We start from the raw sequence: 23,867 nt of genomic DNA on the forward strand, positions 1-23,867 counted from the left end.
AGAGCGCAAGTGTTTCCAGAAAGCACCCGGGATGTTACATTTCTACTGCTGCTCAGTCCCCATTATTACCCACTTCTCCTGGCCCCACAGCCTTGAGATATACCTGTCTTTAAACCAGTTAATCACTAAGAAATTCTACTCTTTGTTCACTCAATCTCGGAAACCACGCTTTCACCTCATGCTCTCTGTAGCCAAAGCACTGGGAAACATGCCTGTGTCTCATACGCGGAGTGTGCCTTTCATTTACTCAAGGGAGACTCATGCCACACTCGGCAAAAGGAAAGAACGTAAAAGTGGGTATCACTTGCCAGTCCTCGAAGGAGAACATGCCTGGAGGTCAAGTGCTATGCCAACCGTGAGCTTCAAGCATTTTTGTTCAACTGGAAGTTATTTATGTTCCCTTCCACGTTATTTTAAACTCAGCATAAAGTTTTTTCACCAAAAGTTTCCATTTATGTAAATTACGTAGTCCTCAGCACTGATATTTTAAAATAAATCTCTTCTTTACCACTTAGAAATTTTTCCTCATTTCTTTCTCCCTCAACTCGTATTTCCTTTCTACATTCCCTAGATAATATTATGCTAATGTATATTTTATACTTTATTTTTTACTGATCACCTTTAAATACTTTTCTGCAAAAAATTATAAACTATATTTAAAATGTTTAAAATTTTCCCATGACCATGAGTCACTGAGAAATTTAAAAACCCTCCTGAATTACTAGTCTATTAACACGATTGACCAAGATACATAAATATATACTTTCTAAGTAATTACTAAGCTTTAAAAATTTTATGAAAAGTATCTCTTAATGAGATGGGTGAGATTTTTTTTCAACTGGTGTTCCTGGTGTGTAAATATTTGTAGATAGTATTACTTATTATTAGAATGAAACATGGCCAACATCAACTCCCTTCCCCCCTTTTTAATACTCGATTTTTAAGTGCTGAGAAACCTTATTAACATAAACAGTATCTTAGAACAGAAGAATTTTGTTATAGTAATGTTACTCATTTCTGTGAACTCTTGTCAAATTATATGCCCTCACATATAAAATTTATTTTAAGGATTTATTGGTAGCAATTAAATTAGTTCCTCTCAATTTTTTTAAAAGCAAAGACTTGTTACACCCAACTTGTTCACTCAATCTCGGAAACTATGCTTTCACCTCATGGTGAAAGGATTTACTACCTAGTTATTAGAATTATTCTATTTCTTGATTTCTGTGAATACCAAAAAGGCTTTATTTATTATTGCTAATAATTATATGGGCTACTTATAGGGGTTACTCCTTTACTTAAAGGAACCTTATTTAACCCAACAGAAAAGATTAGAATAACCCAAATATTGTTAATTTCTATATATCAATGCCAACATTAATTTTTTTAATGAAGTGATTTTACCTTATCACATGCTTTAAAAATATTTTCATCAAAACCTCAAAGCCATAGATTTGGCTCATTTAATTTATGAAAATGTCTATGCTCTAACTGCCAGAGCGACTGGACAAATCAGACTTATTTTCATAGGAGAAAGTATGACCTAATTTTTAAAAATAAAATTATTAATATGTATTCCAGTGGTAACCACCTGGCTCCTGAACTTAAAACATCCCATTACCCTTGACTATAAATCTGTTTCACTCTTAACAGAAGTGTGTCAGAAATAAATTCAGAAAGCCTTACGATAGATTTACATTTCCTGGATTAAAGAAAACTTTGTAGATACTAATATTTTCAATTGTCCCTTTGTTTGGCACCTCAAAGATTTTTATACTTAAGGGTAATGTACTACATAATAATTGGATGACAGAAGGTATGTCTTTCTTTTGTAAAGTCAGGAGGAGGTTAACTGTGAAAGGGGAAGGGGAAAAAGAGAAATGGTGTGATTGTGGACCACAGGGCTAACCTGGGGCATAGGAGTAAGTTAAAGATCTGGGCCCTGGCCGTGTTTTCCAATGGTTAGAGAGTGGTCCTGCACACCAAAAGGCATGTAGCTGGGATTCAGGTTTGCTCCCCGGCCCCAGTTGGGGTGTGTGCAGGAGGCAACCAATCCATGTCTCTCTTCTCTCTTCTCTCTCTCAGCCCACCACCCCCCCGCCCCCCGGCCCCCATGCCCCTCCACTCTCTCAATGCAAAAAATATCCTCAGGTGAGGATTAATAAAAAGAAAAAAGAAAAAAGATCTGGGAATCAGGTTCCTTAAAACTGTGCTTGGAAAGCCTTCAAATGTCCTAAGGGGATGCACCTACAGTTTGAGGACCACTTCTCTGACAGAAAGAAACTTAACAACTGACTTTGGACAATCCTTCTTGTTACACCCTGAGACAGTTTGCCCAATTATGACTTTGGAGGAATTTTCAAAATAATTTTTAACTATATGAGATTCTTGCCTTAGAGTTTAGGCCTTAACCTTTTTGTAAAATGATCCCTCTGTGAAATTTCTTTGTGGGACTCTACGATACTGCATGTATTATGTGTTAAATAAATCTTTTAAAATAATACTTTTGATGATAACCCTGGAAGGGCTGTAGGGCTCCTCTTTAATATTTCCACCCAGATATTTTTGTTACCTGGAACTCCATTTCCAATTCTAGATTCAAAATGCTTCCGGTTCCAGTCTCTTCCTACAATGCACCAAGAAGCCCCGCACCCGGACCGGTGTATTTTCTTTGGATATTTCTAGTTCTATCATACTCTATTCTCTCATTTGCATTTCCCTTGGTATGCAGTCTTTTCCTGCCTTGGGTTGAAGCAACTCACAAATCTCTGAGACAATAAATGAATTTGATCCCTGGGAGGCCACATCAAGAAAACCACTAACCATAGATGATTTGACATAAATGTCACTGCTAAATACAAACCACATGCTGTACATAGGCCTTTAGAAAAGAGAATGCAGATATGCAACGTCTCTGACACCTTTTCTGATTACTCTGATTTGTTTTGCTCTTTTGCCCCAACCCTGCACCACAGAGCTGTATTGGTTAGATTCCAGAATGTTCCCTGGGTCTCATTTATGAGTGGGTAGTGTCACTGTGTGTTAAAAGGGCACACACATGGCCAGCTCTTATACTTCCTTCTCCATATTGTTGGCTTCGGAAAGGAATTAGGGCCTCCAACAACTCCCTGCTGCTAATCCTCTTCTCACATTTATATTTGGGCATTCTCACTGATTTACTCCCCTGAGCCAGTTCTCAAAGTATGATTCACAGACCAATGTTAGTGAATGACCTACTACCGGTTTGCAATGAGACAAGTAGAAAACTAAAGAAAATCATTTAGAAACTCTTACAACATCCAAGACTGTGACCATTTTTCTAGAAATTCATTGTTATTTTATTTTACAGCAGTATCAGTTCATGAAAACTTGGGAAAAACAGAAACTGGTTCTCCACCACAGAGTCTGAGAAACACTTCTCTAAACAATGTGGCTGGCCAGAAGGTGGTGTCTTAAAATGTACCTATGATTTTGTCTTAATCTGGTAAGGTAAGGTGAAGACACAGAGACAACTGCCTTTGAAAGAAGAGTTTATTACTTACAGTTTCTCAGAGAAGGGAGCATGCAGGACCTCATGGGGAGGTTCTAGGGTTAGTAAGGAGGCAGAAAGGGGTGACTGGGGGGCGCGGGCGTGGAAAGCATGGCTGAGTCTTCGCTGTGGTTTACTCAGGAACAAATGGGAGAGGCAGAGTAGGTACCTTTGAGCAAGTTTAGGATTGGACAGTTTAAGAAAGTCCAGGCAGGCTCTGGGCTACAGGAGTGGTCCCAGTTGCCTAGTAGCTGGCCCTGGAGGGATTCAGAGCAGGGGAAATACTGACTTGCTGTGTGAGAGTTAGATAAGAGGAAAAGTTGGGAAATAAGGGTTTTGCATATGAAAGGCACACTTCCAGGCAAGTAGCCTCTAGGAATTAAGCTAGCACTGGGAGGGGCAGTCCCTACCCTGCCAGCAGGCTCCTATAATGTCAGAGCACCCTAAAATACAGAGTACTAACATGATTAAAACAGTAAGATCTCAAGACTGGTTGTAGAGGGGATAGGCAGTATCCCTGAGCTTCTACCTACCTGTTCAGTTGAGTTTAACATAGAACACTGAGGTTCAGAGCATACGTTTACGTGTTAATAAACTGTGCCTTGGGCATATATCTCTGCCTTGAGGGCCTCACCAGAGAGAAATGTGGCCAGGTCAAGACAGGACACAGACACTCCTGGGCTCCTTTGCTAAATCCCATGATCACCTTTAACACCCACTTTATTTTCTCCATTTATCTTTCACTCTTTCCCCTCATATACCTTGCCATTCAGGCATACGGCCCTTAGATCTTTATTTTCTCCATTTCCACTCTGTTCAGCTGTGGAAATCCTCTTGGTTCTTCTCTACAAACTTCCCTAATCTTCCCACAGTACTGAGCCCCTTTCAGAGTACTTACACTCTACTTTTTACTACAGTTCTTTAAACACATGCTTTATCTCTCCTTAAAAAAAAATTTTTTTTTTTTTTTTATTGATTTCAGAGAGGAAGGGAGAGATCAAAATATCAATGATGAGAGAGAATCACTGACTGGTTGCCTCCTACACGCTCCCCCTGGGGACTGAGCCTGCAACCTGGGCATGTACCCTGACCAGGAATCAAACCATGACCTCCTGGTTCATAAGTCGACACTTAACCACTGAGTCACACTAGCCAGGCTTAGCAAGATCTTAATAGGTATGTCTGAAGGTAAGTTGTCCCATCCAGTCAAGTACCTGAGTTCTAAACACCTCTTCTCAGTGAGGACCAGCATTTACCTACACCGCCATCTTGGGCCCCTCCAGTGTCAAAGTTCCACGAATTTTTTTGTTCTGAGAAAGTTACTTTTTACAAAAATATGTACAACTTGTATTAAAATATAATCAGTTTTATTATTATTTTAAAATAAATCAGTAAAAATTTAAAAAAATTTTAATTATAATTTCTTCTAATATAATAAAAGCACATTTTAAAAAGCTCTTTAAGGTCCTCACTAATTTTTAAAAATACAAAGGGGTCCTAAGACCAGAAAGAGAGAACTGATGCAATACAGTAATTAAAATACTTTGCAAAAATGGACTCAACCTAATATTTATAAACTGTCCTAAGCCCTAAAAACACAGCAGTAATTTTATAGGGAAACTAGAGGCCCAGTGCATGAAATTTATGCATGGAGGGGGGAAGGGGGGGTCCCTCAGCCCAGGCTGCACCCTCTTGCAATCCGGGACCCCTCAGAGGATGTCAGACTGCCCTACAGGATTGGGCCTAAACCGGCAGTCGGACACTTCTCTCACAATCCAGAACTGCTGGTTCCTAACTGCTTGCTTGCCTGCCTGCCTGCCTGATTGCCCCTAACCACTCGCCTGCCTGCCTGATTACCCCTAACTGCTTGCCTGCCTGCCTGCCTGATCGCCTCTAACCACCTCTGCCTGCCTGCCTGATCGCCCCTAACCACTCGGCCTGCCTGATCACCCACAACTGCTCATCTGCCTGCCTGATCGCCCCTAACTGCCTCTGCCTCAGCCCCCGCTGCCGCAGCTTCATCCAGAAGGATGTCTGGAATGACATCCGGAATGATGTCCAGAAGGTCGTTTGGCTGTCCAGTCTAATTAGCATATTACGCTTTTATTATTATAGATGGGTAGGAGATGGGTTGGGCAGATGTCCCAAGAGGGTGCCAAAGACCTGGCAGTGAAGGACACTGGTATGCACCTGAACTGTGCTCTGGGAAACTGAAGCCACATGCATTGTCAAGCTAAGAGGAGAGATGACCATGCATGTGTGGAGGTGAGTAGGAAGGGGATGATTATAGACTGTAGTGCTTACGGACACAAGCTTTGCTCCGCAGTCAGAGGGACCTGGTTCAAATCCTGACACTAATATGTATGTACTAGCTATATAACCTTAGACAAGTTAGTTCATCTCTCTAGCCCTCAGTTTCTTCAGCCATTCTTCCAGATAAAATCAGAGAAACTGCAGGAAAGCCCTGGTATAAAGACTATTACTACCTTGTGGAGCTTCTAAGCAAGTCTTGGCAGTCAGCCATGGCCTGTAGAAATCGACAATTTTTCTCGGATGGGGAAATCAGAGGAAGTGAACATTTTCATGCAAAGCAGGACCTCTCAGAAGCCCAGATTTATGCTTTGAGCTATGGAGCAATCAGTACAACTCTGTGCTAAAGTGTTTGGATTAATCAGAGACCATTCAGTACAAAATGTTAACAGCACTAACTAGCTCAGTGATGGTTTGCCAGTAAAAAGTTGGATTACAACAAAGTTGCAATCATACTTTTCCCCAAAAGAGGCAGAACTAGGAGAAAAGTGAGGTAAAGGTGAGACAGCTGGCTCCAGGCCATAAAGAAGTCCCAGATGGGGTTAAATATCAGTTTTATAAAAGTCCTTCATTTATTTGTCCAACACATATCTGAATGCTAGCCATGTGCAAAGAAGCAAGTCTTGGCTTTAGGACTTTAAGGAGAGGATATAAATATAAGAAAATATAATATCACAGAGAATAAAGAGGTATGTATAAAAAATAATGAAAAGATGAAATAATTTCCAATTGGGTGTGGAATGGGGGAGGTCAGGAAATGTTTCTTGAGAGAAGAATGTGAAGAGTAAGTATGATGCAGACATTCAGAGATGGAAAAATGGGGCATCTTAGGGTGTATTTAGAGCAAAACAGAGGGTAGAAGACAAACATATGTGAGAAGCACCTAGTAGTTCACTCGGTTGAAGAATAGGATGCTTGCAGGGGTCCTCAAACTTTTTAAACAGGGGGCCAGTTCACTGTCCCTCAGACCGTTGGAGGGCCGGACTATAGTTTAAAAAAAAAACTATGAACAAATTCCTATGCGCACTGCGGGCCTGGGACGAGTCGGCTGCTAAGCAGAACAGGCAACGGCACCCGGCGGGCCAGATAAATGTCCTCGGTGGGGACCCCTGGTAGAGACTGAAAAGGCAGATTGTGTCCAGGAGAAGGGGAAGTGCTATACATTCCATGCTAAAGGGTTGGGACTTCATTAGTAAGTAGAGTAAATCTGATTACAGGAATTCTCTCTCCCATTCTTATTAACTATTTTAAAATGTCAATATTTTCTTTAAACCCCTACTCAACCTCTCATTCCCTTCAATAAGATTTTAAATTTTCTACGTTATTGAAAACTAGAGACTATCAGGTATTATCTTCCTCAGCTTCCTACTCCCTACCTATAAACTTATCCATGCCCCAACCTTCCCTATTTTCCCAATGTTTTGGGGAACAAGGAGCCCGTTTCCTATTAGAGACTACATCTTCCAAGACTGTGTTCTATTTTCTTTTCTATTCTACTTCATTTTCTATCTCCATCTCCCCTTCTTCTGGGCTTCCCTCCTCCCATATTATAAAAATGCTTATTTTCACCGATATTCTTTAAATAAACTCGAGTGAGAAGTCTATGCTCATTGTCTCCACCTCCCACTCAATATAACATCCATCCTTACCCTGTACTGAAACGTGTCTTTAAAGTTCTCAGTGCTTTGGATTGCCAAATTCAACAAACACTTTCCCTTTTTTTTAAAAAAAAATATAATAAATCTTTATTGTTCAGATTATTACAACTGTTCCTCTTTTTTCCCCCATGGCTCCCTTATACCCCACCCTCTGCCCTTACCTCCCCTCCACTGTCCTCACCCATAGGTGTACAATTTTTGTCCAGTCTCTTCCCACACCCCCCACACCCCTTTCCCCCCGAGAATTGTCAGTCCACTCACTCCCTTTCTATGCCTGATTCTATTATATTCACCAGTTTATTCTGTTCATCAGATTTTTTATTCACTTGATTTTTAGATTCACTTGTTGATAGATATGTATTTGTTGTTCATAATTTTTATCTTTACCATTTTCTTCTTCGTCTTCTTAAAGGATAACTTTCAGCATTCATATAATACTGGTTTGGTGATGATGAACTCCTTTAGCTTTTTCGTATCTGTGAAGCTCTTTATCTGCCCTTCAATTCTGAATGATAGCTTTGCTGGGTGGAGTAATCTTGGTTGTAGGTTCTTGCTGTTCATCACTTTGAATATTTCTTGCCACTCCCTTCTGGCCTGCATAGTTTCTGTTGAGAAATCCACTGGCAGTCGTATGGGTGCTCCATTGTAGGTAACTAACTGTTTTTCTCTCGCTGCTTTTAATATTCTCTCTTTGTCTTTTGCTCTTGGCATTTTAATTATGATGTGTCTTGGTGTGGTCCTCTTTGGATTCCTTTTGTTTGGGGTTCTGTGCGCTTCCTGGACTTGTAAGTCTATTTCTTTCACCAGGTGGGGGAAGTTTTCAGTCATTATTTCTTCCAATAGGTTTTCAGTATCTTGCTCTCTCTCTTCTTCTGGCACCCGCATAATTCTGATGTTGGTACGCTTGAAGTTGTCCCAGAGGTTCCTTATACTATCTTCATATTTTTGGATTCTTTTTTCTTTTTGCTTTTCCGGTTGAGTGTTTCTTGCTTCTTTGTATTTCAAATCTTTGACTTGATTCTTGCGATCCTCTAGTCTGCTATTAGATCTCTGTATAATGTTTTTTAATTCAGTCAGTGTATGCTTAATTTCTAGTTGGTCCTTTTTCATATCCTCGAGGGTCTCGCTAAATTTATCGGCCTTTTCTAGAAAATTCTTGAAAAACCTTATAACCGTGCTTTCAAACTCTATACCCAGTAGTTTGCTTTCCTCCATTTCTTTCATTTGTGATCTGTTTCTTTGTCTCTGCATTTTGCCTGCTTCCCTGAGTTGATAGAGTGGTTTTGTGTGCTAGATGTCCTATAGGGCCCAGTGGCTCAACCTCCCGTTACCTGAGGTGGACACTCTTGGTGCACCTCTTTGTGGGCTGTGTGCACAGTCTTGTTGTAGTTAAGCCTTGATTGTTGTTGGTATCACTGGGAGGTATTGACCTCCAGGCCAATTGGCTGTGAGAATCAGCTGTGTCTATGCTGGGAGAACTTCTGTGCTGGAGACACCCTTATGGGAGAAGACTTGCAAAAGCCTCTGTGCTCAGCTTGAATGGGGCGGAGTCTCAGGGTGGAGTAGACAGCATTGGTTTCCTTTCAGCCCTGCCCTAATAGGCCCCTGTGTCTCAGTGTCCCGTGGTAATCGCTGCAAGCACCTCTGAGAGAAAGCCACCCTCGAGTTTCGCCCGCTGTCAGATAGTCCAGTTTCACCCCGAATGAGTCTGGGTCCCCAGAGTCTTGCCCAGAACTGGAGTTCAGTGCAGTCGGGAGCTTTTGTCTACCTCCTGCTTGAGAAAGCCAGCCACGTACTCAGTTGCCCGACCTCTCCGCGTGCGTGCCTCGGTACCTCTGCCTTCCGCAGTTCCTCTGAGTCTCAGTGTGCTTTTCTCTTTCCTGACAGTCCAGTTTCACCCCGTATGAGTCTGGGTCCCCAGAGTCTCGCCCAGAACTGGAGTTCAGCGCAGTCGGGAGCTTTTGTCTCTCTCCTGCTTGAGAAAGCCAGCCGCGCACTCAGTTGCCAGTCCTCTTGGCACGCGCGTCTCAGTACCTCTGCCTCCTGCAGCTCCTCTGAGTCTCAGTGTGCTTTTCTCTTTCCTTCTAGTTGTAGAATTTCCACTCAGCCAGCCTTCCTGTGGTTCTGGATGATGTCCGTTTTGTCTTTTAGTTGTAGTTTTGAAATTGTTGTGCAAGGCAGCAGTTTAGGTGTTTACCTATGCCACCATCTTGGTTTCTCCAAACACTTTCACTTTTGATCTCATGAAGCATCTCTGTTAAATTTCAATCCATTGATCACTTTCCTACCTTCTCTAACCCTTGAGTTCTCTTGGCTTCACCGAACTCCTGGTTCTCTTAGCATCGCTAATGGCTGCTCATTTATTTTCCTTCATGAGCTTCATCTCTGCTGCCCATGGACACCAGTGGTTGTGTCTTTGGCCCACTGTTCTGTTGCTCGACACAATATTTTTGAGTAATTTCATCAAATAGCATTATTTCAATCACCACTCCTCAGCTTAGGACCTCTTCCTGTGAGCTATCATTTGACAATATGTGTGCCTCAAAGACCACTCTATTTGGTTATCCAACAAATAATTCCATGGGGTATATCCAAACTGGAACATACTTTTCTTCAAATGACCTTTCTTCTAACTGCTCCCTCACCAACACACACATACATTACCTGGTAAATTGCTATTTATCCTTTATTTACCTTCCCCAGAAAATCTTTGCTGAACCTCTGGGTTGGGAAAGATCTGTGTCCTCCAAAATAACCCAACATATCTCAATTATGAAATATTGCCATCAATGCTATTATGTAAGTAATTTTTTAATGTGTCTGGCTGCTCTACTACATTATAAGCTTCTAGGACAGGGGTGGTATTTGAATCATCTTTTAATCTCTAGGACCTAGCATAATCCTTGACACATACATGGCAGGCACTCCATTAATAATGAGAGCTATGTTTTAGGAAGCCATCTGCTGACAGTATATAAAACACAAAGAAGAGGGAGGACCAGAGGGGATGAAACTGCAGTGGATAACTGTAGAAGAACAAAATTATACAAGTCTGAACTAAGATCAGATTAGTAAGAATAGAATGAAGGGAATGGACATGTGAGATTCTGTTCTGATACAATGAATAGGACTAGCAAAAGACTGAACTGAGAAGAGAGGGATGCAAAAAAGATACACAGTGGCCCCAGCTGGGTGGCTCAGTTAGTTGGAGCGTCGTCCTGTACACCAAAAAGATTGTGGGTTCGATTCCCAGTCAGGGCACATATCTGGGTTTTGGGCTCAATCCCTAGTCAGGGTGCCTATGGGAGTCAACCAATCTATGTCTCTGTCTCTGTCCCTGTCCCCCTCTTCCCTTCCTCTCTCTACATGATCAATAAGGATATCCTTGCCCTAGCTGGTTTGGCTCAGTAGATAGAGTGTTGGCCCATGGACTGAAGGGTCCTGGATTCTATTCTGGTCAAGGGCACGTACTTCAGTTACAGGTTTGATCCCTGTCTGGTCAGGGCACGTTTGGGAGGCAACCAATCGATGTGTCTCTCTCACATCGATGTTTCTCTCTCTCTCTGTCTCTCTCCCCCTCCCTTCCATTCTCTCTAAAAATCAATGGAAAAATATCCTCAGGTGAGGATTGACAAACAAAAAAAGCAAAGAGTCATCCCTGGGAAACAGGAAGACACTGGATGCAATGCCATAACCAATAACTGTAATCTATTCTATACCTTACAAACTTTCCAGCATTTCTTTAAAATGGGGAATTAAATGGCCTAAAAATTGGATTTTAGTGGCTGGTGTTCTTTGAAATAAAAATATATGTTATGTGATATTTACAGTAATAGAATGCTCAATAATTATCTGTAAGTTGGGTAAAATGGAGGCTTTTAATCTACCATGGGCTAGTTTATCAGCATGACACTATATATCTAGAATAATTACTAGAACTTGCCACATTCAAATAAGGTGATCTAAAGAGTTTCATCACTTTTTTTAAATCTACAGTTATATGCAATTCTTTAACAGAGGTGTTTGTGCTGAATTCTGATGTTCAGATACTAAGCGGGGAACCGTTCTTCCTGATGTTTTAGAACATGGGCTTGCTGATGAGACACAGACCTTACGCCGTCTGCCAAAGGCCATCACATTGTCCTAGGCTGCTTCAGAGCAGCGATGGTCCTAATATGCCAGTAACACTTCCTCCTAGAAGAGAACAACCTGGAGCGTGGGAAGACAGGCCCTAGGATGCAGGGAGGGGTCTGGAACATGTAAAGCCGAAGAGGAATAAGAGAATAAAGTGAGACTAGGAAAGCCAGAATTTCTCAGGCTGTTTGGCCCAGCGCAGAGTTTACCTGGTTCATGATGGAAAACTTCCTCCCGATCCTGTTGTCTGGCAGCCGAAAGCCCTTCCTCCTCATGCCATCTTCTGACTCAGACTTAAACACCTTCTCAGGATCCCCTTTCTCCTCTCCTTCCGAGAGTTCCTTTTGCTTCCTCTTCTTTCTCCTGTTCCGTCTTTCCTTAGCACTCTTGGAACTGAGCTTAGAAATTTCAGATGAGCTCCTAGGTGAGCCTTCCCCTTCTTCACCTTCTTCCTCGATGGCATCTTCTGAGACAGTTCCTGCTGAAGTGGCCATCGCAGCAGCCTAGGAAAGGAGCCATAGCAACAGATCAGATCAGAAGCACTTACCTGGAGCCCCCAAAGCCAAGCAGTTAGTGCCAATCATTTCCTTTTCCTTAGACAGGGAAAAGAGTGAGAAAAGGAGGAAGGAGAACCAGCCAGGTAGGAGACTGTGGCCAGGGCCTGGCTCTGTCCATTTTCCAGTTGAATCTGTATTGTGGCACACAGCACTAAGTAATCAGAGCAGAACCAGTGGTGAGAACTTCGGGATTTATTCTCTTGAGTATCTCAGATAAGAATTTGGCTGCCTTCTTGGCGCCAAACAATCTTTTCTGGGCAACTCTGAAAATGAATGCTAAGAAACTATATTATACATATGGGCCTGACAATATAAAAATACATGTATATTTGGATAAGGATTAGAAAGTAAAGTGTTAGGGTGGTGGCATTATAAATTTGTTTTTCAAATTTTACTTTAGAATTTTATCTATATCTTATTTTTAATTACAATCAATACTTTTTTAAGACTACAGAAAATCTCTGAAGGAGATCCTAATGTTCTCCTCAACAAAAAGGCTGTGTTTACACAAAGCACTATATAAACTTCTCTGGCCACTTATTTTTCCTCCACTGCCTCATGGCAGCTGAACACTGAACAGTTGAGAAATTCAACAAAAGATCATATTAATAAATAATTTGGCCATTAAGACAAATGGAATAATTGCAACAACCATGTGCAGTTGTTAACTGTATTTTAATCAGATCAATAACTTCTATTTGACAATGTGCCTAGAAGAGATCAATCAGAGGGGGCCTTAGTCACGGTGATCTGGCAGGCAGGACTGTTGCAAAGAATTAATCACTAACCTGTGCCTCTTCCTGTTGCTTCTTAAGTTGCTCCAACATTGCTTTGAATTCAGCCTCTTTCTGCTCTGCCTCCTCCAATGTTGCCTGATTCTGCTCTTCATAAGCCATGGCGACCACAGCCAAGATCAAGTTCACCAAATAGAAAGAACCCACAAAGATGACCAAGACGAAGAAGATCATGTACGTTTTTCCAGCTGCTCGTAAAGTCTGCAAAGATACCGACCATTTTCAGAGTCACTTGCATGAACTGAACCAGGATGAAAGCGACCCGTGGGCTAATGTTCCTCTGGAGGGGCACTACTGCGTTTTGAATGGGACCGTTCTTCATTGAGTGGCACTCCTTCATATTGCAAAGCCTGCCCAAGGGCTGAGGGTCTCCGTGTCCTCAACTCACAGTAAATGTCAGTAGTACCTCCCATTCACTGTGGCCAAAAAAGCCCTCTTCCATTTCCCAAAACTCCTAATATATTCCTTTCATAGCATTTTTTCTAATAGAAAAAAAATGCTCTGGGCTAAGAATTATATTTGACTTTGTCAGTTGGTTCTAAAACAAACATAAGAAAAGAATACAAGACTTTAGCTCATTTACCTACTGGCCCTCGAAGAGTATTAACAGACAAATCCCATCTCTGGGATCAGGTCCAAGTCACAGGAAGTTCCCATCTTGAGTGACATTCTTGCTTATCCTTTTGTAATAGGATGGGTTTTTAAAAGAGGGTAAGACGTAAAGGATAACGGGAAAAGAAAAAAGGCAGAAGGATCCTAGGACTGTTCCTTTCACTAGCAGTGAGCAATTAGACATCAAAGAATGACTGGGTTTTATGTTACGTATATGTGACCCATTATTACTTAGTTTTCAGCTTTCTTCTTTTCAACTACAAAATTTAAATGAAATTTAACATCTATCATAAATACTGCATAAGAAAGATGCGAACTGAGGAAACTTAGGTTGTCCAACAGAAAGTACGAATTCCTTAGGCGATCTCAATTAGAAGTTCCCCTTAAAGAGGTTCCTTCATGCCTGAGGGGACATATTTCTCATTCTCAAACTAAATGATGCCATCAAATACCAAAGTCAAATAGATAACAATGGATTAGCACAGAATTTCTAAGCTGGAAGACCCTGTGCAATGACCTCGACTAACTTCTCCATCAGAACCAGCCAAGTTAAATGACTTGCCAGTCACCAACGCAGCCCAATAGAATGGTACGGACCTTTTATTTTTTTAAAACTATCACAACCTGCTTAAACAAGTCCAAATATGTTACAAATCCCCAAAACATTGATATATTTAGACTCCAACGTCCTTGTGGATAGAAATCTCATCTTTATTATGTCTAGCACAGTGCCTTGCACAATACGTTTAATTAATATTTCTTAAAAAGATGCCATAAACCTGAAAATCCAAAAGCAGCAATACTGCAGATGGTTTGGTGAAACAATAAGAAGTAGGAAGAGACAGCAGATTCTCAGGCCAGGCAAGAGGCTGTGAGCCTCTAGAGCTATACATGACTGAGCATTAAAGAAACAGGACAGGAGCTGAAAGAATTCAGTTAATTTTATAGAACAGAGAAATAACATCCTAAGGTGATTGTATAATGTCTTCACTAAAGTTCTCTTACACAGAATGTGCCCAACCCCACACAGCCTCATGCAAGCATTATCACCAAAAAACAACAAAAAAACAAAAAAAACCTAGAGGTAGCACTTGAAAAAGAGGTATTTACTTACCAATTGATATAAGTTTTCCCAATAGTCCTGGGTCATAAGGCGAAATAATGCCAAGAAGGCCCAGCTGAAAGTGTCAAAGCTTGTGTAACCATAGTTGGGATTCCTTCCTGCTTTCATACATTGGTATCCCTCTGGGCATTGCCTGAGGAAAGAAAGGGAAGTTCAGGGCTTTTCAACCGTCCTGTAAGTCATCTCTATGACCTTGGAGATAATAAATAACCATCTAAAGAGCCAGGCCAACAAATGGGAATTTAAAAAAAGAAGAAAGAAGAAGAAGAAGAAGAAGAAGAAAAGAAAAAGAGGAAAGAAACAAAGTAGCCAGGTCAATTTTTAAAGAAAATATGTTAGCCCCAAAATGTTAGATCCAATTAAGGCCTACTACATGAGCACAAAGAAAAGTGAAAATATTGCCTGTTTTATCTGAAACATTATTTTAAGGGAGGACAGTAAAATTAGGTGAGCTACTTACCCAGCATCAGAACTGTTCCCACAGAGTAGAGGTTCTAGCATTCCAGGAACTGTGTAAAAATTTGCTAGAAGAGTTTGAAGAGGCAGGAAATGAATAAGGCAGATTAAAGTGAATGAGAGAATAAGGTTACACTGTCCCTAACTAGTCCCAGCAGAAAGAGTTATTGATTTTTAGCTCATATAAATATTTTCTTACAGCCATGAAACCTGATAAGAATTCTTTCCCATAATTTTCCTATTTGTATCTAAAAATTAAAAGTGCTACCATAAAGCCCTTAATGCAATGTTCTTTTCCCAGACATCTGACTTCCACTCGTACTTCAAATCTACATGCCAGGTTCCAATACTCAACTTAAAGGGGGTTTAAGAGGGTTTTCTAAGCTGGAATATGTTTATATAACTTTATCATCTATCCTTATAGCTTCTCTTTACCACAGGTAAACTAGAAATCCTCACTGATCAGTAGTTATCATGTCCTATATTAAATGGAAGGCATGTTTCCTTTAATTTTATGTGTCCCTAAAATCTCCTTTGCAACATTTTCTTTTGGCTACTTAACTGCCTTTATTTCCTCAAGAGTGACTAATTGTGATATTGTTAACTTTTCCCCATCGTTTCATAGAAGTATTACTACACCAAATGTTCCTTAAAGTGCTTTGATTCCTGAAATGAAATTACTAAAATTCCTTAACTGTAATAGGATCAAATGATGTCTTAGAAATTACCTGACTCCCTAGACCAGATCAATTACTGAGGTCTTGCAGGATTAAGAATGCTTAAGAGGTATATTCTAAACCAAATGTTTAAATATCTCAGGCAACCCAATTAGGGGAAAAAAGAATTTCTATCAAGCTACTGAGCCTGATTTTCAAGACAAAAGTTTAGGAGTACATGTGACAAAGCTACCAAGTTTCATGTTTGGTTTTAAAGGGGGAGAAGTGGGGTGGGAGAGCTTCTGAACACAATCCCACCTCCAGGAAAGGAAATGCTTCACAGAGCTACCTCCAGCAGCACTGGCGCTCCTTTCTGGCCCCAGCTACCTTTCTGAGAGCCCAGCGGTGGCTTCTGGCTGTGTAAACTAGAGATACATTTTCCTTTCTCCTCTTGCAGAGAAGGGGCCACCTACTTATATTGTTGATATACTCGTCCCAATCGAAGCCTTTGGTGCCATTTTCAAGATAGCTCTCATTGAAGTTTATGGGCCACACAACACACTTGTTCCGCAGGTTCCCCATGAACAGCTGCAGTCCGATCAAGGCAAAAACACTCAGGCAGAACACTGTCAGGATCATCACATCTGACAGCTTCTTCACGGACTGAATTAGGGCACCCACAATGGTCTTCAGGCCTGAGGAGACAGAACCCCCAGAATCAGAGTCACCCCATAGCCCTCCCCACCTCCCCCAGCCCCCTTCTGAGCTGCTGGCGCCCACTCCTCCCCACAGCACTACCCTTGAAACAAGGCTACTTCATCTTTTATATCTTGAGAATAACAATGGGTCAGCAATATCACCACCTTCTCCAGAAGTATCAATTTTTAAGCCACTCACTCACTTTTAAAAAGAAAAAAAAAAAAAAGTTCCTTCTCCAACATGTGGCTCTTTTCTGCCTGGAAGCACTTTCCTGTCTTTGACTGCTTCTCAGCAACTAAATGAGTCAAGCTTTCACTGCGTCAGGGCCTTCATATCTGCTCGTCCCTTTGCCTGGAACGCTTCCTTCCGTTCCCCTGTCTACCTGCCTAACACCTGTTCATCCTTCTGGTCTCAACTTAAATATCAATTCCCCCAGAAAACCTTCCCTGACTTCACAACTCTTCTCCCTCCCCCATTATTATTAGTATTTTAATAGCACCTTATACTCTCTGTAGCTTTTATCGTGGTTATAACTAAGTACATCAGTTTTTTTTTCACAGCTGTATCTATACTTCCTAGAACACAGCAGGTACTCAGTAAATATTAGCTGAATAAACAAATGGAAAAACCCGGAACTGAGGAGGCTTGCAGGTTGGAAAGAGAACTACTGGAAGCTTGAAAGCCAGTCAGTGAGAAGGTGCAATAATATTTTCCCAAGAGCTCTGGAAATGCTAATGTGTTGAAAGGGTTAATTATTATCAATCAAGTATTTATGGTTTGTCTTTCCATTTAAAAACACACCTTTTCTATATCACATATATGCCCTGTTTTCTACAACTGACCTTTTACTGTCCTACATTTAAAATCAAATAAAAAAAAATATGTAATCTGCTTGAATCTGAGGTTTAAACGCAAGCTACTGGTTTAAATTTGAACCTGCAGGCAGATTTCTTAATTGCACAGGAAGAGATCAGTGATTGGAGAAAGAAAAATATGGTTGTGGGTTCATGAGGTTTGGGTCAAAACTGGGTCTGCATTGCTCTCCTGGGCATGGCCAGACATCTGACTATCCATAGGACCCGGCCAACAAAGCACTGGCACTCCGGGGTGCCATGCACCAGACGGGCAGGAGGCAGACACGGGCCTCAGGAGGAATCTCGTCTCTGATCGTCTTCTGAAGGCAAGACTATTGGATGGAAATACAAGGGAAATCCCTATCCTGGCTTTGACGTGGGAGGCTGGGTAGATAATTACTAACCTTAACCAAGTGATACCATTTACTTCTATGACCTGAGCAAAATACCTAACCTCTTGGAATGTCATACTTTTCATCATTAAAATGGGAACTGGGTTTTATTCTGGTTGAATATCATAGGGCTCTTGTGAGGATTAAGCATGATTCATATAAACACTTAACACACCACCTGGTGCACAGTAAATGACTCAAATGTTAACCATTTCTGTCTGAACCTCAGTTTACTCATCTATAAAAGTGCATTTATAATACCAACCTCATTGGGTTGTTGTGAGGTTTAAATTAAGATAATGAATGCAAAATATCAATTATAGTACCTGGCACTTAACACTCGTTAGCCATCACTATTATACATATGCTGCCCTCCTCAAAGAGATATGATTGTGATAATGACACTGTATGGCTAACCTCATATGATGATGATCTAATTAATGGGTGATATGAACACGACTCTTCTTTTTCAAGTAACTACCTAGAATTTTCAAAGTTCAGTCAAACGGAATTTTCTATCTGAGTCCAACAGTAGGAATGGGCCTGGCACAAACAGGCATTAGTATATTTTTATTGAAAGATTAAATTCATGAGAACTTTTTTCTCACACCGATATCCGGAAAGGGCTCTAAGAGAAGTTAAAGGAGTGGGGAGAGGGGGCAGGAGTCAGACCGTAGAGATGCCAAGTGTGTAGAATCCTGTGCTTTCTTATAGAGTGGGCCTTCCATGTTGCCACCAAAGAGGTCAGAAAGAAACTGCCTGGGCTCCAGGGCACAGGCATTTCTAACCTGATTCCTTTCACAGGGCTGTGCAGAAAGAACAGCAGACAGGGAATCAGAAAGCTGTGTTTCAGAACAAGTTTAAGTCACTTTTCAGTCTCATTTCCTCATACACAGAATGCGGACAAACACAGGAATACATGGGCAGTGCAAGAGAAGCTGAGGAATCTGCTCTAAAAATCTTTTAAAACAAGTCAGAGATATTTGTTTGCGATTAAGTAGTTGAAATTTCAATCTTCTATTCTGAAGGCCCTGGGAAATTGTATCACAATCTCAGAGCTAAGTAAGATGGTATTGGTGGTATAAAATAGAAGGCAGTTATGGAACATATTTCCGTAAGTTTCTGAGGAATAGAAAAGTCCTTCATTTTATTTGGCTGGATTGGGGCAGGTCTATACTGGGTCAATATTTCAATTCTGGGCCCCTAAAATTATACAGTTCTGTTTTCAGAGTCCAAGACTGATTTTAAAATAAGTATAGTTGAACAGGTCACTGAAGAATGTTTGTAGAGTTTCTTTTCTTGGGCTTCTTTATAGAGCATCTATACAGCCATTTCTCCTAAATGGTTCAGACAATCACCTATCTGAACACCAGATGATTGTGCTTTTCTATTTCTACTTTAAATAAATTGAGAGCCTGGCTGGTGTGGCTCATTGGTTGGGGTCCCCAGATTGATTCCTGTTCTGGGCACATGCCTGATTAAAGGCTAGATCCTTAGCTGCAGGCTTGAGGGTGTATAGGAGGCAGCCAATGGATGTGTCTCATCATAGATGTTTCTATCTCTCTCCCCCTCTCCCTTCCTCTCTCTGAAATCAATTAAGAAATATTTTTAAAAATGTAAATTGAGAAATGAGCTGTAAGCTGCCATTTGTACAGGTAACAAGTGTATAATAATACAAAAATCAAACCAATGCATTTGTGATATAAATACATTTGAAAAAATAACCATACAATTTTAGCATGAGTCTAATCTGATTTTCCTAGGCTAGGAACTCTTCGGATGGTTCCATCCAAGTCCATGTAATAGGACATTCCTGGCCAGGAGCTCAGACTACCTCCCCCCACCCACCCCTTTTCATAATGGCGGGCTCCTAGCAACCCTGTTTGTAGGAAGTGACCTTCTGTTAGTAGGTTACAGATGACAGGATAGAAATCTGACTTATTTTATTTTTATTGATTTCAGAGAGGAAGGGAGAGGGAAAGAGAGATAGAAACATCACTGATGAGAGGGAATCATTGATCAGCTGCCTCCTGCACCCCCTATATTGGGGAATGGGGATCAAGCCCGCAACCCGGGCATGTGCCCTTGACCGGAATCGAACCTGGGACCCTTCAGTCCACAGGCCAATGCTCTATCCACTGAGCCAAACCAGCCAGGGCTAGACATCTGATTTAAATCCAGATCATTTCCTCCAGAAATTTGAAACAGGACAAGAGAGAGTCCGGTAGTCTTTCCATATAAACTTGGGAGCTAAGTGGTAGCCATATTCTGTCATTAAATCAGAATACATCTGAAAAGTAAAGCATTTAGTATGCTAAGAGACAGAAAAGGGAAATAGAAACATGGAGAGAAGCAAGAGGAAGAAAGACCAAGTACTTCTGGTATCTAGGGTTTTCTGGCTCTACATTCTGTTTCACGGCTTCCAAAAGCCCAAAACATTCCAGCCCTTAGATTCCTGAAGTACTACTGTATCCTGCAGCCAGAGATGCTCAACTAATACACCACCCATACACAGAACTCATCACTTTCCTGGGAATGGGCTCGCACACTCACAAACAGCTGGTTTAACAGCTCTTCTCCCTAAACCACATGTCACTGCTGAAGAAATATGTAAACGCAAGTCCAAAAAAGTGTAAAAAAATTCTCCAGCTCGGCCAGTGTTGCTCAGTGATTGACGACCTATGAACCAGAAGGTCACGGTTCCATTCTTGGTCAGGGCACATGCCCGCGTTGAGGGCTTGATCTCCAGTGGGGGGGCGTGCAAGAGGCAGCCGATTCTCTCTCATCATTGATGTTCCTATCTCTCTCTTCCTTCCTCTCTGAAATCAATAAAAATGTATTTTTAAAAATTCTTCAAGTGTTTTACTTGAAAATTTAAGGCATAGATCAACTTCTTGGTGGGAGTTCTTTCAGCTTGCAAGAAGTTTGAAGTAGAAGCTTAGATTGGAAATTGTATTCAACTATTTATACTTCAGAGGGGTTAAGAGAATCAAATCGTAATTAAGCAAGAATAATCTTAACTAAATAACAGTATCTATGGCCACCTAAAAAGTTTATTATCCAAGATTCTCACCTAGATTGCTAGGAGAAAATTCGAGGAAGCTACAGGAAGAAGAAAGGTGGTACAGCTTAATGCCTGCAGGTCAAGGTTGGCACTTGATTGCATAGCAATATTAAATATAAATGTCACTATATTATACAATGCTCTCAGCCACGACTCTTTTTCCTTCCATTAGGGTTGATAATTGCAAACAACCATGTTTGCAGACATCAATGCCAATTTATGGAAATGACGCCATCAATGCATTTCTTAAACTCAAGTCTTGACAGCAGTGGCTGCCATGTACTAGTAAGTGCAGCCAAGCAAAAGTGCTCCCTGATACCACCAACACAGGTCAATAAAGGCAAGCAGCTGCTGGTTGAATCCCTGACCTGATATGTATGAGAATGGAGACTGGCACTGTTCTGTCTGTGAAGACAAGCTGTCTTGCTTCTTCCACTGGCTCACACACCAGAACAAGCAAGATACTGACTGAAAATGATTATCCAAAACAGAGCAGAATGCTCCTTCAAATGACTCCTACACAACAGAGTGTGCAACAGAAGCCATGTGGGGGCAAATTGGACAGCAAGAACTCTTGGAAAAGGCTAACATTAACTAGCACTGGGATGTCTGAGCAGAGCAGTTACTACATCTACATTTATTATAGATCAAGGAAAGACAACTAGACCCAATGTACAGGAAGGTCAGCACCTGAAAAGAAGTCAGACGTTTAACGAATTCTGAGAAGCAGGTGAAGCCACTACAATCCCTTAAACCAGTGGTCGGCAAACTGCAGCTCGCAAGCCGCGGTTTGCCGCTCTGTTGACTAATGAGTTTGCCGACCACTGCTATAAGGCATTACCCTTACCCAGAAGTTCTGACTTCAGGTTAAAGACATTAGTACATTATTAAAATGTTTTTTAAGTGTTTTTCCCTAAGGCAGTGGTCGGCAAACTCATTAGTCAACAGAACGGCAAACCGCGGCTCGCGAGCCACAGTTTGCCGACCACTGCCTTAAAAAAATGAACAAAGCCTGATGATGTTTAGTCCAGGGAAACCAGCCATGCATGTTGGGTTCAAAAACCTCTACCATGGTGATGCCAGATGACAAATAAAGTACATTTATATTTCCTAGTTTGTGGTTCAGGTTGAGAAATCTAACTGGTCTGAAGTAACGTGCGCCAATTATCCTACAAAATTTACATTGGAACAGGCCTCAATAGCAACAACAAGCAGTTGCTCACCCCAGGGGAAAGAAAAGTTTCCCAATTCCCAAGGTCTGGTTTGGCCCAGATAAGTGCTAGGAGTAAATCATTCAGGTCAACTTTGCTGCTGCAGATTAAATCCTCACAAGGATAGTTCTCGAAGGTTCTTCAGGTCAAGAGTAATTTGGGAGAGGTTTGGGGGCCACATATTCATTTACTTGAGACCCGATTCAAATCACAAAGTCTGACAAAAACTAAACTAGCTCTCAAAGGTAGGTTAAGTGGGATCCCGTGTGTCTTCAAAGTTTTTCCAGTTAGGACACTGTGTTAAACTTTTTTTTAAAAAAATTGATTTCAGAGAGGAATGAGAGGGAGAGAGAGATAGAAACATCAATGATGAGAGAATCATTAATCGGCTGCCTCCTGCACGCCCCACCCTGGGGACCGAACCCGCAACCCGGGCATGTGCCCTGACCGGGAATCGAACCATGATCTCCTGGTTCATAGGCTGACGCTCAACCGCTGAGCCACACGGGTCAGGCCACTGTGTTAAACTTTAGTTACCTTTTTTGAGAATGCAATGTGGATAAAGGAGAAATATAAAAACAACGGAATTAATAACTAGAATATTTTAAGAGAAACAATGAGCCTAAACATAGTCTTAAAACACTATCTCCCTTCACTAGAAATTGGCATATTCATAATGTATACATTTAAAGAAAATGCTTTCTTAAATGCAAATTTGGGGTAGGAAGGAGAAGGCCCATCATTCTCCCTGCTTCTTATCTGACCCCACAGTTAAAAGAGAAAGTAACAGAAATGAAAGCAGAAAAATAAAAAACCCAAGAGAAAAATAATCAAGAAATTGCAACTTTGAAGAGAACAAAATATTAAGCCAATGCTGAAAAACAGAGAAGTCGAAGTGCTTTGGGGGAGCCATTCAAGTGATGGAAATGAAAAGGAAGTGGTGCGTGAGGCCCTCCTACCTGGTTTCACTCACACCATTAAGTGATACTCTCTAAGAAAAACCGAGACCCCTGCTTTGAGATTTCCACCCTACCACTGGCCTGCCAGTCCTACGCACATAGTCAAAGCGTGCAGAAGACGAAACTTCTAACGAAGTCACTAAGAATTTTTGTACGCAGGTCCTCGATAAATATAAACTGAAAACTAAGTTTTAAGACATATGACTTTCTACACAGAATACTTAAATATCAAGTTGAATCTGGAAAATTCCAGACCAAAGAAAAAATAGAAAGGGTCTCCTTCTGTAAGTTTTAGCACAGCGTTTGTGTGCATTGTTCTCCATGTCAAGTCCTCTGAAGCAAAATGGAAACATGAATGACACATATCCAAGTCTCGAATTAGCATATAAAAGGGTCAGGATGTGGGTTCGGTCTTTTCTAAGCTAAAAGGCAGCTGTAGATCAAAGCTTCTCGTATACCAAAGCCTGGAGCTCACTAATGCGCTGTACTCTCCAGTCTTCTGGGAGTCCCAGCAGCCCTGACGCATTCAGAATATCTACCACAGATGCTCAGAGGAAGGACAGCGTCAGCCCAGGTGAGCCGGGTGAGTGCCCTGGGCAAGGGAAAACTCTCAAGAAGGGAACGGAGACTTGGACAGCTTTGTGAGATCTTGCAGGCCCCATCCCAGTTCTGTTGTTGATCACACTTGTTTGTGACAGCTTTGGTAAAAACCTATAATAGAACTGGGAACAGGAAAAGGCAAAGAAAGCAATAATTCCACTGAAGTGATCCATGACAAAACTTGGTATGAAAAACAATGGTTCTTACTAAGAGAGAGCTATATCCCAGCTCTACAACAGTGGAGTTAAAATGACTTAGA

General features: G+C 41.3%; 1 protein-coding gene across 2 annotated transcripts in view; it reads right to left on the reverse strand.

Moving 5' to 3' along the window:
- The window catches only part of SCN8A (sodium voltage-gated channel alpha subunit 8), a 196,498-nt gene that overhangs the window by 66,532 nt on the left and 106,099 nt on the right, over positions 1-23,867 (reverse strand). For both annotated transcript variants that reach the window (XM_080662798.1, XM_080662797.1), the window contains exons 7-11: positions 16,303-16,524; positions 15,178-15,241; positions 14,709-14,850; positions 12,977-13,183; positions 11,841-12,134 (exon numbers count right to left, since the gene is read on the reverse strand). In XM_080662798.1, coding sequence (XP_080518924.1) covers positions 11,841-12,134; positions 12,977-13,183; positions 14,709-14,850; positions 15,178-15,241; positions 16,303-16,524 — 929 coding nt within the window. The remainder of the gene's footprint in view (positions 1-11,840; positions 12,135-12,976; positions 13,184-14,708; positions 14,851-15,177; positions 15,242-16,302; positions 16,525-23,867) is intronic.

The sequence above is a fragment of the Plecotus auritus genome (assembly GCF_963455305.1).
Source record: "Plecotus auritus genome assembly, chromosome: 3".
NCBI lineage: Eukaryota > Metazoa > Chordata > Mammalia > Chiroptera > Vespertilionidae > Plecotus > Plecotus auritus.